The sequence below is a fragment of the Larimichthys crocea genome, chromosome XV (assembly GCF_000972845.2).
Source record: "Larimichthys crocea isolate SSNF chromosome XV, L_crocea_2.0, whole genome shotgun sequence".
Classification (NCBI taxonomy): Eukaryota; Metazoa; Chordata; class Actinopteri; family Sciaenidae; genus Larimichthys; species Larimichthys crocea.
In genome coordinates this window covers 2,345,047-2,359,447 of record NC_040025.1, presented here as the reverse complement: position 1 = coordinate 2,359,447, position 14,401 = coordinate 2,345,047, and the positions used below count along the sequence as shown (strand labels likewise).

Genomic DNA, 14,401 nt, shown 5'->3' with positions numbered 1-14,401 from the left:
ATTTCTCTCGGTCAACGTCCCTTCTGAAGTCCGAGTAGTTCTCTGAGCTTTCTAGCTTTGGCTAAACACGCAGCAACTGTCTTATTATGGTAGATGACAGGCAATAATGAGTCTGGCCTAAGCCAAGCAACCGTTGCTTTGAGCTTTCAAAGAAAGAGCCTAATTAAAGGCTGCTTTGTGACTTTTGTCACTTTTTTGACTGGTGATTATAGACCATTCACTGGGGAGGATTTGTCTGCTATTTGAGGGTGGTGTGCACCATAAATATCATCTAAGCGCTTTGCTTATGTTGTGCCGAACCTGCATTTTCCCCCGGCGAGTTCTAAGATTCCCTCACTGTAATTTGCAGAACAAATTCCTTTACTTTCTGCAGAATCCCCTCCCGCTAATAAGGACATCTCATCAACAGCAGTTCAGAGACAAATTAGGGCTGTTTAAAAATGCAGACTCCTTGCTATCTTGTCTGTGATTTCCTGTAATGAAGTACGGGGGGAGCAGAGCGTCCTTGGCACCGAGGACAAGTTGGGTAGAACAAGCCCTGTGCTCTTTTGTGCAGATTTGACTAATAGCAGAGCTTTATTAGCCCTCTGCTGGTTAAGAGCGTCTTCTAAATCGCCTCTCCACCACTACTAAAACCATGCGTCTCCAAAAAGTAGCCTACTGTCTTATTTGGGCCAACTCTAATTGTCTCACTAATCTCTCCAGCATTAAATGACCCGGAGAAAGTGCGTCCCACAGGGCAGGCTTACCCTGCTGATTGGAGACTTTGCCTTTTGTTTTTCTTGGCATATTAAAACAGACACAGACCACTGATGGAAAGCCTACAGAACTATTGGAAATGTAATTAAGGGCTAGCAGCAGCTTTTAAACGGTTGACTAGTGCAGAAACAAACTGTGCCCCTCAGACAGCAAAAACTTTAATACATGGGAAATGAGTGGCTCAATCGATAAGCAGGGCGTCTTTTGTAGAGGGAAATTCAATGGAAGACAGAAATGGGCTGCTTCACTGCCTGCATACTGTTTCTCATTTTCGCAGTGGAGAGCCAAATTTTATGGCAATATTTGCTTCGAAAACAGACAAATAGAGGCCGCTCTTTCAGATGTAATCATTTGTCAAGTCAATTTCATCTTTCATTAAAATAAAAACAAATAGCTGCTGTAAACCATGCTGGCTGCAACCGAGTCTCCAGTGTTTGGTGAGATTGGGGCGAAAAAGGAAAAAACACAGACATCTCGGCCAACTCCTCAGGTGCTGAGGTGAGGCCGAGTTGAGAAATGCTCCAATCAAGCACAATTATTTGTTGAAGTCAAACGCCACAGCCATTTCACATTGACAGCGAACAGCCTATTGTCCCGACTCCGCCAGACAATCGCATTCATCATAAAGCACCTCTAATTTGATACATTTTTTTAAAGCTGACATCTTTCGTGAACCGCTTTTCCAAACACACTGGCCTATGGGGCGAGTGATTGGGCAATTATCAGAAACAGATTCAGTAAGCCCCCACTGTGGCCTTTTGTCCCTGGCATCAGCTGGCCGACTGGGATCATTAGAAACATTTTATGCCTGTGTTTTCTTTCTCCAAACCTCAGGCTTTGTAGCCTGCACACAAGCGGGAAGATACAACACCTTCAGAACTAGTCGGAGTCCATCCCTGGCTATCTTTCAGTGCAGTAAAACAAAAATACAACACCAAAGTCTATCAAACACTGTCTCACTGTGCTGCCTCTGATAAATATTCATGATAGCAGCTTGAAAACCAGCTGTTTTCTTCCAATTAAAGCTTGCCGGGATCCACAGTTTTGGAAATAAATTGTTGCTTTTTTTAATTAACAGCTCGTGTTACTGGGCCAGAACACAACTAAAACAATGCAGCACCCATCGCAAAGATTTATGTGTAGGACGGGATGAGCTCATGTTGATAACAAGGCGAGGTGATGATGCTGCTCTGTGCCCCTGCTCTCCCACAGCAGCCTCAAGTAAGGTAGGGGAAGGGTGGTTATTATCCTATTAGACTCAGAGGGATGTGAATGCTGCTGTGGTAACAGATATTGAACATCATCCCAACTGGCCGTGCAGAGCGGATCAAATCAAGTCATCAAAAGATCCTTCTCACATCAAAGCGCTGTGAAGACTTGGACACGTGCCTGCCATACCAACCGTGTAGAAACAAAACTCTAGCAGAGCATATAGACGACGGTCCAGTTCAGAGGCAGGGATTCACCATCCAAGGTCATTAATCGCAGGACAACCCAAAAAAAACAACAACAGTGGTGTCAACGAAGGCAAGCAGAGAGAAACCACAGTGGACTTACCATCAGGAGTCTGAGCCGGTGTGAAGTGAGGAGGTTTGTCTGAAAGAGATAAAAGAGAAAGAGAGATAAATAGGTTTTTAGTTTTGGGGAGATTCAGAGACTTCCCAGGGGTAAAGGCCAAGTAATTGAGTTGCTACAAAAAGACACATTCTGTCTACAGGCTTGGCTTTTCTATCTAACACATTCTAATTCAGTGACCGGGGTCTGTAGGAATCCAGCTGAGCTAATCGACAGGAGTCCATTTCAGCGATAGCATCATTGTTTTGTCATTCATTGCTTCCACGGTCTTCTCTTCCCAAACCACATCACATGACTTCTGATATTTTAAGGACACATGAGAATTGAAAATTGTTTCGGGTTGAAAAGTGTGAGATAAGAGTTTATCTTTCACATCAACAGTGATGACATGCATCCATGGCGACCACATGCAGAACAAATCAGTTTTTCCCCCTTATTATATCAAATGACACCGTGCCTCTCTCCAGGTCAGCACCCAGCAGACGATGACATGAGGCTTGTCGCTTTGTGAGAACCAAAAAACAAGACCTGTGGTGTCAAATGACTCAGTATGAAGTAACACTCGGGGGAAATGAAACGTGACACTTTTGCTGTTTTGACACCTTGATCCTGGAAAATGAGGACACACTAGAGCAAGAAATGTAAATGGATCAATAACAGCTTATGTAGTAGAGGTGGAAGAGTTTGTTTTTACATTGTCTAAGCAGGGAAATAGAGGAATGTTAGTGATAAACCAAAAAAAAAAAAAAAAAAGCAAACAGGCTGCGACTCATTTTTTTTTTTTTTGTCGATTAATCTGATGATTATTTTTTCATTATACAAATGATTGTTTAAGCTACAAAATTCTGAAAGAGCGAAAAAGTAATTTCCCAGACCCCTAGGGGGATGTTTTCAAATCTCTAGTACTGTCCAAAAGAACAGTCTGAAACCCAAAAAAAAAAAGTTAATACGCAGTATAAAGCAGAGAGATTTTTACATTTGGGGTCTTTGTTTAAAAAACGATTGATCGCCTGTTCAATTTGGGGTAGATTAATTTTCTGCTGACTGACTGATTGATTAAACAAGTCATCATTTCAGCACTGAACAGAACACATTATCTGCCTCTTGGTTAGCTTGGCAATTATGCAAAGAGTATACAAACACCGTAGACATATGGCATTGAATGATTCAAAGCTATAAGCAAAGTAAGAAGACTGACACGAGGTAAGAAAAGAAAACACATCTAGCTCCATGACCGGAAGAATCCTTTCTTCTGTTAATTGTATCTATTTTTTCACACATCAGTCAACATTACTATAAAAATAACTATCAGTAAACACTGAACACATCAAGTGCCGATCTACAGGGATGATTTTAGCGGCAGCGTCTTACTAACGTGCCACCTTCCTCAAAGGCCATCTTGATACAGAGGTCACAGTGCAACAGGGCACTGAAGTACCGAGCACAACCCAACCAAAACACCATCTCTACTTTTGCAGTCAAGTCGGCTGTCTGACTCACTAAGCAGAGCCCCGGTGAGTTGTCAGAGCTGCCTGCACTGAACAAACACAGGAACACACACACATACATACACACACACACACACACACACACACACTCAGAGAGGATGCGCAACCACCGAGCCATCTCTCCGATGTCTCTGCACTGTGAGGGATAATGAGGAAGATAAAACACATCACATCAATTACCCCGCTAACACATTTTTCCGGGGCCCCGTCAAACACTGCGACTTTCTCAGGACTTGTGCGATACCCGTCGGCGTCCCAAGACACAGCTGAGTTTTAAATTTAGGCTCACTTAAAATTGCTTGTCAACAGACGGGGCTTCGGGGGAGAGAGTGAGAGAGAGAGAGAGAGAGAGAGAGAGAGAGAGAGAGAGAGTATGTAAGAGAAAAAATGAGGAGAGGGGAGAGGCGAGGCTGGTGCGAGAGGTGAATAATGAAGTGTCTGCTGAATCTGTTTCCCAGTCAGTCATGACGATAACTGATTTCCATCTAGGGGGGGATTTCAAAAAAACATAAAACGAAGTGGAACAGAAATTGGCATGAGGAGAAAATATAGAATTTCTGCTAAAAGTGTAAAAGGAGCACACGCGAACGCACACAAAAACAAACGCACAGGCTGTTCTTCCTGTCTTGCATCCGTAAACATGCCCTGAACACACACAAACAAACACACACACACAGGGATACAGACATACTGTCGTACAAAGAAAATCAGAAAGGTAGTGTACAAAGTGAGCCGAGGCGCTGGTGGAAGCTAAACGACTTCTTCACATTTCCATAATGAAAGGACAAGATAAGGTCTTTCCATAAACATATCAGGCTTTCCCATCTCCCTTTGCAACTGGCAAAGTCGGCATGAATTCACGAGCATGCGTGAAATGTCACAACATGGCCATCATTCACCCTATATCTTCAGCAAATCAATATGTGTCTGACTGTGACATTTAGCCATGTGCAGGAAGAAGTGTGTGTTGTATGTGTGTCACCTTCCCCTCTGGTGTGGTTGATCTATAGTGGTACAGAATGATAAAGTGAGTGTGTGTCAGTGTGTGGGCTCTGTTGGCAGTCAGTAGGATTTTGGGGAGCTTACAAACTACGTTTGAGCGTGGCCTTGCTTCTCCCCCGCATGGTGACAATAGAAATTATGATTCAGAGGTTGCATGACTTCTTCAACACCCATCCTCCCACAAGACACACAGACGTCACTAGTACCAGCACTATCACTATCATACCCAGCTGTCCTCGTGGCCACATGGCAAGGGGTCTTGGCAGCATAATAGAGCCCCTTTGACTTCATCAATTTCTGCAGTGCACAATTCTTTTCACTCGGTCATCTGAGAGGGGAAGATTGGCCCGCTTTAACTGAGTTTGTATTAAATCTAATAGAATCTGCCTGGCTGAGATTGATTCAGTAACACGGCGAGGTTACAAATGAACCACCTTCCCCCTTGTCACCCACGTTCACCAATTAGAATGAAAAGGAAAGACTGACAAAGATGATGGAGAGAAACAGACACTCTTTGAGAAAGAGGTGCACTGTATGCAGTAGCATCCTCCGGGCCACGGGAAATTTGCCTTGTACATGGCTGGAAAGTCAACAGTCTGATAACTAAAAGAAAGAGCCTCTCCTGGCTCAAATACCACTTCAAACCTGAATGTGGTAGCATGAAAATGACTCTTAACATCCAAAGTGATTATGTGACACAAGTTTTGCAAAACTCATTTCGAAGGGTTGAGAGGAATTTTACCTTTAACACAGACTAAATTGGCAATGCACTTAGAAATAGTCTTAGAGAGAGAGAGGAGAATGAAAAAATCAGTGTTAACACAGGAAGGCCGATGGACAGTGATTTGTTGTTGAAAAGGTAGCACACTGTGTTCAAGGTTCTGATAAATGAAAGGTTGTGAAATCAAACTATTGGTCCTTTAAGGGTAAAATGTTCATGGGTAGGGATGAGTATCCCAATATGAAGTAGAAGCACCATTTGAAATGTAATCGTTTCTATACAGAAACTCATTGCATTGGCACCAGAACTGCAAATGTTCAAATAATACCCAGCATTGGGTCTTACAAACGGAAGACAAACTAAAGCAATTACCTCTTCTGTCAGAACTGCACTCATAAAACTCATTGACCCAAGAATCTACTGTGGTGCCCACCATCAAAACTGCCACCAGTAACTAGGCACACAAACATTATGGCTCTGATTCCTAATGAACCACTTTAAAAAAACAAAAACGGTGGGACAAGAATGATACAATGATACAGTGGCAGAAGATGACGGGAGGGGTTGGGGCTTTCCAGGCCAAAAGACAAATTTTCATCCTCCAAAGGCATTTAATCGCCATTTAATACTTCATCCTGCAGTTCAGAGTAAATGCCAAGTCTTTGGAGAGGAGATATGAAGCAATTTCGCAAGCCTGCGGACACAGAATCAAGGAGCGGGGGGCTGTGACTTTAGCTGTCCTGATGTCCCTACTTCAAATACAGATAAGGCTGTCATGAGAGGTAGGATGAGCTATGTTTTTGGGGGTATTTGTTTGCGACAACAAGGACATTTGATGCAAAAACTATGTAGAACGTGCAATGTGAAATGATTTAATTCCAGCTAAATCCTGTCTCAAAGTCTGCGCCAAAACATTGAATTGATGTTGATGGGAAGCATTCCATTATCAAACATTGACCCATACATTAAGGTGCTATCAAAGTGCAGGTGAAGAGAATACAATAAAGTGCACTGCATGTAGTAAAGCTGTGTTTCTGTTGAACTAACGTACAGTTGTTGAGGAACAGGAGGACGGCGAAGCCCAGTGTAGATGTGGCCAGCAGGATCAGACAGATGTTGCAGGGGATCATGAAGTAGCGCACAACCAGGGACACCTTGTGCTGGTACCTGCGGTCCTGCTCCTGTGGTGGTGGCGAGGGATAGTGGCACCCGCTCATGCTCCACTCCAATGATCCCCTCCCCTCCAGGGTGGAGGAGATGATGGGACGAGGAGGGCGACGAGGGGTGCCCAAAGACCCGTTGGAAAAAATGATGGCGGTGGGGTGAGGGCAAAGGATGAAGATGAATATAAAATAAAAAGCGAAAAAAAGATGCGTAATGGTTGGTGTTTCAGCTACGGTTCCAGCTGTGCACCGTGGCGAGAACCCGGTGACTGTTTCTGTTAGAAAATCGCAGCAGCAAGCTTTCAGCGGTTTCCAAGCAACACATTTTTAGAGATAATAACATCCATTTGGAGAAAGAGGACAGACAGGAGGACAGAGATGTTGGACTCCTACAGCCCCCCACCTGTCCACACGACCTCCATTCTGCTGCACCCGCTGGAAATAGACAAACTAATGGGCTTTCAATGTGCCAGTATGTGTCTGTGTTGTGAAGTGGTTTATACTTACAGTGCAAACATGTGTGTGGATTTAAGTGGGTGGTGATAATGTGTTCATAAATGTGTGTCGGTGCGCTTTTGGCATGAATGTGCTTGAAATGCACCTAAGCCAGAAATGTGTGTGTTAGGATGTGGGTGTTTTAGATTCAGTCAAATATCCAAACGGAAAAATTCCAAGCAGTAAATCCACATAAAGAATGCTCTCCTTTCTTCCCAGTGACCCTGACTGGTAATTAGATGGACGTGAAGGGGTCTTCCTTGTCAAAAGCCTTTACAAACCAAGCCAAGGTCTGGTGGTCACCAACAACATGTGTCACAAGTATTTTCCTAAGAGCTGACAGTCGAGCATCTTTTTAGACTCCCCGTGGCTGTTGCCTGTTGGGGCAACGAGGGTTCGCTGCTCTCCTGAGCGACAATTTGTCCGACGAGCCTCTAACTCAACACAACTGCTTCTTTGTATCCACTGGACTTTGGCTTATGTCTGGGAGCTTGTGTCACGGTGAAGAGATATACGACCACAGCATGTAAAATCCGTCCAAACCTGACACCGTCACCGGAGTGATTTGTATCGGCTGTAGCCGCGATTAGCGGGAGGGTTTAAAAGCAGCTGGCTGCCACTCGCTAAAACCGTATGCTCTTGGGATCACGGAGATGGTTTGTTTTTCCTCCTCTTCTCTTCTGCGTGCCTGCCACTCCTCCACAGTTCAATAACCTTTATTCCCGGCCAGTCGCATGGAGTGGGTAAGCAGCTGCCCCCCACCCCGCTGGTGCACTGAGGCCGAAAGAGGGTCAAAAGAAGTGGCGGAGGGGGGTAAAAAGTTGGAGCGAAGAACGATCACAATCCCCACTCGAACTGTCAGTGCACAGACGTCTTTTACCCCAAGCAGCTGCGGATGAGCAGCAAAACACAGAGACAGTCGGAATGAATACGCTCATGGAAAGAAAAGGAAGAAAACCTCTGTGTGATCAGAAATCAACCAAGGAGCTCGAGGCAGAGATTTGTTGGGCTTTCCTCCCTTGTGTCAGCACCCTGACAGAGAATCCCGACCAAATAATGAGAGGAAAAGGTTCTCATTGCCTCTTAATCCTTCTAAGACTTGGGTTGATTTAGCTCCTTCTGTTTTTTTTTCCTTTCAGGAAAGAACTTGTCCAGTCTTTCCTTTCTTTCTCTGGTTTGTCGTCTCTTTTATACGCTTCCTCGAGCATCCAGTCGCTTTTTCACTGGGTTGTCTTAGTCCAGAGGCGCTCCCAGTGTCCTGACCACAAGGATTTATGCACCAGCTTCTCCTCTGTGGGGATCCAACATTCACTGGCAGCCAAAACAACAAATTAGGCTCCGGGTATTCATAGCGCGCTTAATCCCAAGGCAGCAGGTAGTGGTCCCAGTGTCAGCGCACTCAGCCAGCTGAAGCAGGGTTGGAATGAGTCAATGAGAGAAGTCATCGGACAGACACGGCAATACAGAGAGAGAGAGGAGAAGTAAACGGGAAAGAGATGGAGTGCTGGCAAAAGGGAAAGCAGCTCCTGACATTTCGTTTTTTTTTTCCCCCTCCCTTTGGATAGAACAGCAGCGGCGTGTCGCTGGTTTCCCAAACACTCTCCTCCTGAGCGCTCCTCTCTCAGCCCTCAGCCAGCGGAACGGATGAGCGCATAATGAGAGAGTGAGTGAGATAGTGCAAGAGAGAGAGAGAGAGCGAGAGAGAGCGAGAGAGAGAGGTGGGGGGAGTGGTTGAGGGGCTGTCTTTAACAAAGGCAGAGGGGAGGAGGGGTTGGAGTTGGGTGAGGGAACGGGAAAAAAAAAAAAAGAAAGAAAACGAGCGAGAATAAAAGCTTTGGGGAATAGTACTCGAGTCCTGACAGAGTGGGGAGGGGGGCAGCAACAGTGCAGCAGCGAAACAAAAGAGGGCCACGGTCTTGGGAGATGTCAACCAACTCCTCCATTTGTTTATAGCCTAATCAAAAGAAAGTCTCTTCCACAAGAGTTGGAGAATTTCCACAAAGATTTAATGAGGCAAACTGAGAGAAAATAGGCCCGCGGTGGGAGGGAGGGAGTGCAACTTAAACACATTAAAGTCAATCGCAAATTGAGTCTCTCCAAACAGCCGAGCTCACTTGTTTCTGACCGATATGCGTAAAGAGAGCAGGAATAAGCCTGTGCGTTGCACACTAACAAGTCAATACTCAATTAATTAACATTCCCATTTGTACCTATTTTTTCTGACTCGCTTTCATGACAACCGGTTATAGGTTTCCTTTTTCCTGCCTATTAAATAAAATGGCAAAAAAATGAATATTCAGCATATTTGGTAGATGATATGAGGCGGAAACGTTTCCATCTATTTCATAGCATGTCATTTTTTTTGCCCTCTTTAAAAGCGATACATTATTGCTCTTCTAATGTGATAATGAGGTCGAAAGGAGGGGTGTCTTCGCTTTGTTTTAGCAAGATCCTGGATCAACATCTACTTTGAACAAACTCAATGGCAGCAGGCAGCAGATGCAAGGCGGTATCTGTCATCAATTATTTATGTTTTTTTTCACTCTCTCTATCTGTGCCTCCATCTCCATCTCTGCTGTTCAATCCCCCCACTCTGCGCTTTTCACAAGGGTGTGCACAAGCACACACACACACACACACACACATAGGCGGTGATGCACACAGTGGCTGCATCCACAGAGGAATTGCATGAATACACACACAATTGCCTTTTCTGTCTGCTAGAAACGAGCACATACACACAGCAAAATGGCTCCTTCAGTCTTTTTGTTTCAGCCTACGAGGAAGCACAACTTGGACACACACTCATACTAAAGTACACTTTCGCACACGCGCGCACACACACACACACACACACACACACACACACACACACACAGGTAAGTGATCTTGCTTCCCCCTAAAGTAATTTATCTTTTTGGACAGTGTGTTCATTCCGAAGCCTAAACTGAGCTCTGTGGGGGAGACTAATACGAGGGGAGCCCCAGGTTTTCAGACTCCCCGCTGAGGGTCAAGAGTTCAACCCCCCACATCATCAGCATCAACACCACCCACCCAGAGGTCCCTGTCCTCTCTCTGCTCTTTCCAGACGTGATACCCCAGACAGTCCACATTGGCTCTCACATTGCATAACAAAACCTGATTGATGGACTGACTGAAAAGAAAAAGGAAACAGCTGCTGCCCCAATTGCAGCCTCTCCTTTGTCTCCCTTTTTACTTTATATCTATGACTGTGTCTTTATCATTACACTTATTGTCTTGACAAGTAGGAATTTTGGGTGAACAATTATAGTACACACAGAAGTGTATCACAAAGCAACACCGACAACTTGTGACCATGAATGAAATGACAAATTCTGCCAGCAGAGGGCGGTGAGGAGTCAGGCTGGCACTATCTGCTCTGCCTCCACAACCCAAATAAGATCTTCCTTCCACATCAAAGCTCAGCTGCTTTGATCCATTTTTAATGCCACAAGTATCGCACGAGGTTAACATCTCCCTCTGAAGGCTTTGAAATGGCAATTTCCATTAAGGAACCAAAGGGGCTGCTCTCTTGTTTAGTGGTCTGACAGTAAAAGTTGATATGTGCGTGCATATGCATGTGTGTGTCATTCCTTATGCAAGGGGTGAGAAATTTGTCAAGTTCAATGCCTGATCGGCAATAATGCTTCAATCAAGGTCTGTGTGTGTGTGTGTGTGTGTGTGTGTAGCCTAGTGCACATCCAGGTCTTCTAGCCAGTGTTTAATCTAATTGATCTGAGAGAAAACAGTCGTTGCCTTTGCTGAATGACAATTTCTCCTCCGAAAGGCCAAAAGGATTATCACGTTAAAAAAGACTGTTTACCACTAAGATGTACTGATGTAAAAAAACAAAAAAAACAACATCAAGGTAAGATAGAAGAAATCTCTCTTTTTACACTGTCTTTATATATTTTCAGACATGCTGCATTCCAGCATCAGCATTGCTACAGCGTCAAGGGTCAGGTATACAGTAATATTTTCACCACTTTGCAATGACAGATGGTATACAGTCAGCACTGTTTTGTATCTAAAAGCACTTTATCAGTGCGGGGTCAGCGCTGTGACATAAAGAAAACGAGAAGCGATAATGTATTTTCTACATTAACTAGCTAAATGCAGCGTTTCTGTAAAGATCTAGAATTGAAACGGTTGAAAGGTATAAACAAACTGATTTATTAGTTCAGTTTGAACAGGCGATACAGTATCGTCATGCCGTCCCTCTGGCCAAGCAAAACTCAGTCAATAGCTGCAGAACCTTCTCCTGCAGGCGGCAATCAAAGAACTAAATATCAAATTTGCATGAACACCATTTTAACTTTGTCGCTGATTCACAGAGAATAACTTGTCAGAGATGGTAAAGGTGATGAAGCACCCAAGGGATGAATTTTTCAGAAAACAGACAATTCTGTTACAGAAGTGATAAAATGAATACAGAGTGAAGTCACTCAACCTGTTTGGGTGACCTTACATGTTTAGTTTGACTGGGTGTTTCACTGAGTTCTTTAGTTGCATCTTTTCATCAAATAATCTGTTTTGCATGTTGAGATCTATCTCAGAATGTGACGACAACAGCTTTGTACATTAGAGTATGTGAAAAAAAAAAGAAGAAAGCTGTGTTGATGAACACACCAACACCCCATTAGAGTGGAACTGTCCATTTTTCAAAGCAGGAGCTATCAAAAGCGAAGCTGATGGATTACTAATGGCATTAGAGATCATCTTTTCCTGCTGTCCATTGTAAATGAGGGTTTTAATGATGTTGATGAAAAGAATAAAGTCTGCTAAAAATGTAGATTTGGTAATTGCTTGCACTAAAGTCAAGTCTACTGGCCCACTCAGCTTTCATGTGTGCTTCATTCACTCTACGATGATTCACTCTGATATTTGCCATGTGTGTATGTAAAGATAATGATAAATCTGCTGCATTGAGAGTTATTTTAGCCAGTGATGTCTCAAAGGTCGATCCTCTTATGTATGACCTTTTGCCACATATTACATCAGTGGAGTAACACTTCTTATAAATGTAATCTAATTCCACAATGAACTGTGTATTCAAGACCACAAATTCCACTTTCAGGGACATTAGGTCAACATCAGAGGGCCATGTTGAATTCCTCATGTGCAGCGAGCCATGCAGCCAAGCTGGTGGAGGAAAGCCCAGACTCTTCACCCAACGGGCCGCAGTGGTGAGATGCTAGCAGGTGGGCCAATTGTCTCACTACGCCATTAACTCCAATCATCATAAGTCAGACTTCACTACAGGGTCCAACAGATTCTCAGCCTTCCCAGTCATCAAGCCTGCGTGTTGAGCAGGACTAGTCTAGCAATGAAGAGATCAGGGTCTCTCACAGCTGTGCATGGATAATGGCATTAACCTCTGCTGAACTGGGACTTGAGGAAAAAAGAGTGGGAGGAAGAAGGACAGATGATGATGAGGGACCAACACAAGATGCTTCTCTGACTAGTTTTATCATGACAACCATGAGCATCAATACCACAACAAATGGACGAAAAAATATTACAGTTTGGGAATGTTGAGTACTTACAATCGGAAAGGTAAAATTACAATTTCAACTCCAGACAGACACGGTGTGTGAGTGCTAGAGAACATTGATTCTCTGAAAAAAAGATGTTTCTTTATTTGATGATGGTTGGTGAAGAGCCCTGCCTAACCAGGCGTTCACTGAAAACAGCCTTGCACATAAGGCTGGTTTGGAGCTGAAACACTGTGCATATAAGACTACGGGCGAGGATTTTGGGCAACCATGGCATGTGTTTGGCAATCACAGTGCCTTACTGCATGATGCTGCAATGTGCTGCAGGAAAAGTTGAGACCGGTTCAACTTTTTTGCCAGATGGCCTTGTGTTTTTGCTTGAGCACAACTCATTGAAATGACTGAGGGTCTGTCTGAACTGTCTGTCTGAACACAGCCGAAAACATCACTCCAAAATCTCTCACAAGTACTCAGTTCTGGTAACTGTGAAGGCCATAGCACATGAGTCAGACATTTCATCCTCATCAAACCATTTAGAGAGCCCTTGTGTCTTGTATGGATGTTTCGCTGCTCATTTATTCTGGTTTTTCCTATAAATTAACAAGAGTGGACTACTCAAGCAGACGATCAATGTGACCTGTGTCTAAACCAGACTACATGAGTATAAAAAGGTCAAAAAGGTACAGCATGTCTTTACAAAAATCCCAGTTCCCTTAAACTAATTGTGAGAATTGATGCCAACAATCAAATGCAAACATATGTGCCAATTCTGTGGTTACTCAATGATTTATCCAATCATATTGTAGTTCGAATATTTAGATAATAAAGTTGGTGTTGTGTGAAAGTAAAAAGTGCTTTCATGACAACGCTATTTCTGACTCAGTTGATGATGGTACTGTTGTACCAGTGTTGATGTAAGTGTGAATAAGAGAGTTCCTACACTGGGTGGGCTCCACACAATGTGACTCATAATGTGACACATTGCCCAGTATCTCATGTCAACTTGTGTACACTATGACGCTGAAAGCAGCGAAATGCAGCCCACAGCTAAACATGAATGTGTACATGGGTCATCTTGAAATCTGGTGTTTATGTACCACTTAGATACAGAACACTGGCTGTAAGCCTGATCTGTGTATGCCGACTTTGTTTAGACTGCAAGCCACTCCTCCAGCTAATGTTGCTCAGCCATCCAAAGAGGAGTCTCCAGTCAATATGATCCACCTGTCCACACGCAACATTTCTGGCTACATTAGCCTCTTCCTCCCACTCCATCCCACGCTACCATGACCTGCTTTTTCAGCCTACTCTGAGCCAGCTCTTAGCCTGGGGCGTCATCCAGGAACTGTCCACTGCTGGACATTCAGTTCGTTCTCATATGGTGAGAATGATATTCCTCGCCTTGGGGCACATCTGGAGCCAGAAGACGTCGATCCTAGCCTGAGGGTTGATGTTCTCAGGCCTGCTGCCCACTGACCCTCCTCTTTCCTTTTCCACTGGTCTTCGAAATGAAGAGGAACTCATTCAGAAAACAGTAACTCATTATTAGCCAGCACTTATTTCTAGCCAGCGCCTCCTGCTCATCAACACCCACAACAATCATGATTACAGGATGTAATATCCTCCCCGCTCCACTGCCTTGCCCTGTTTATTCAGGTCTTC

The 14,401-nt window shown here is 44.1% G+C and overlaps 1 protein-coding gene across 9 annotated transcripts in view; it reads right to left on the bottom strand.

Annotated features, from left to right (window-relative positions):
- The window catches only part of agrn (agrin), a 246,265-nt gene that overhangs the window by 149,074 nt on the left and 82,790 nt on the right, over positions 1 to 14,401 (bottom strand). For 7 of the 9 annotated variants that reach the window (XM_019270926.2, XM_027288718.1, XM_027288719.1 and 4 more), the window contains one exon: positions 2,317 to 2,355. In XM_019270926.2, the coding sequence (XP_019126471.2) occupies positions 2,317 to 2,355 (39 nt within the window). Of the gene's footprint in view, positions 1 to 2,316; positions 2,356 to 6,616; positions 8,891 to 14,401 lie in introns of those variants that run through there. The other 2 variants (XM_027288720.1, XM_019270932.2) reach the window with 2 other exon arrangements.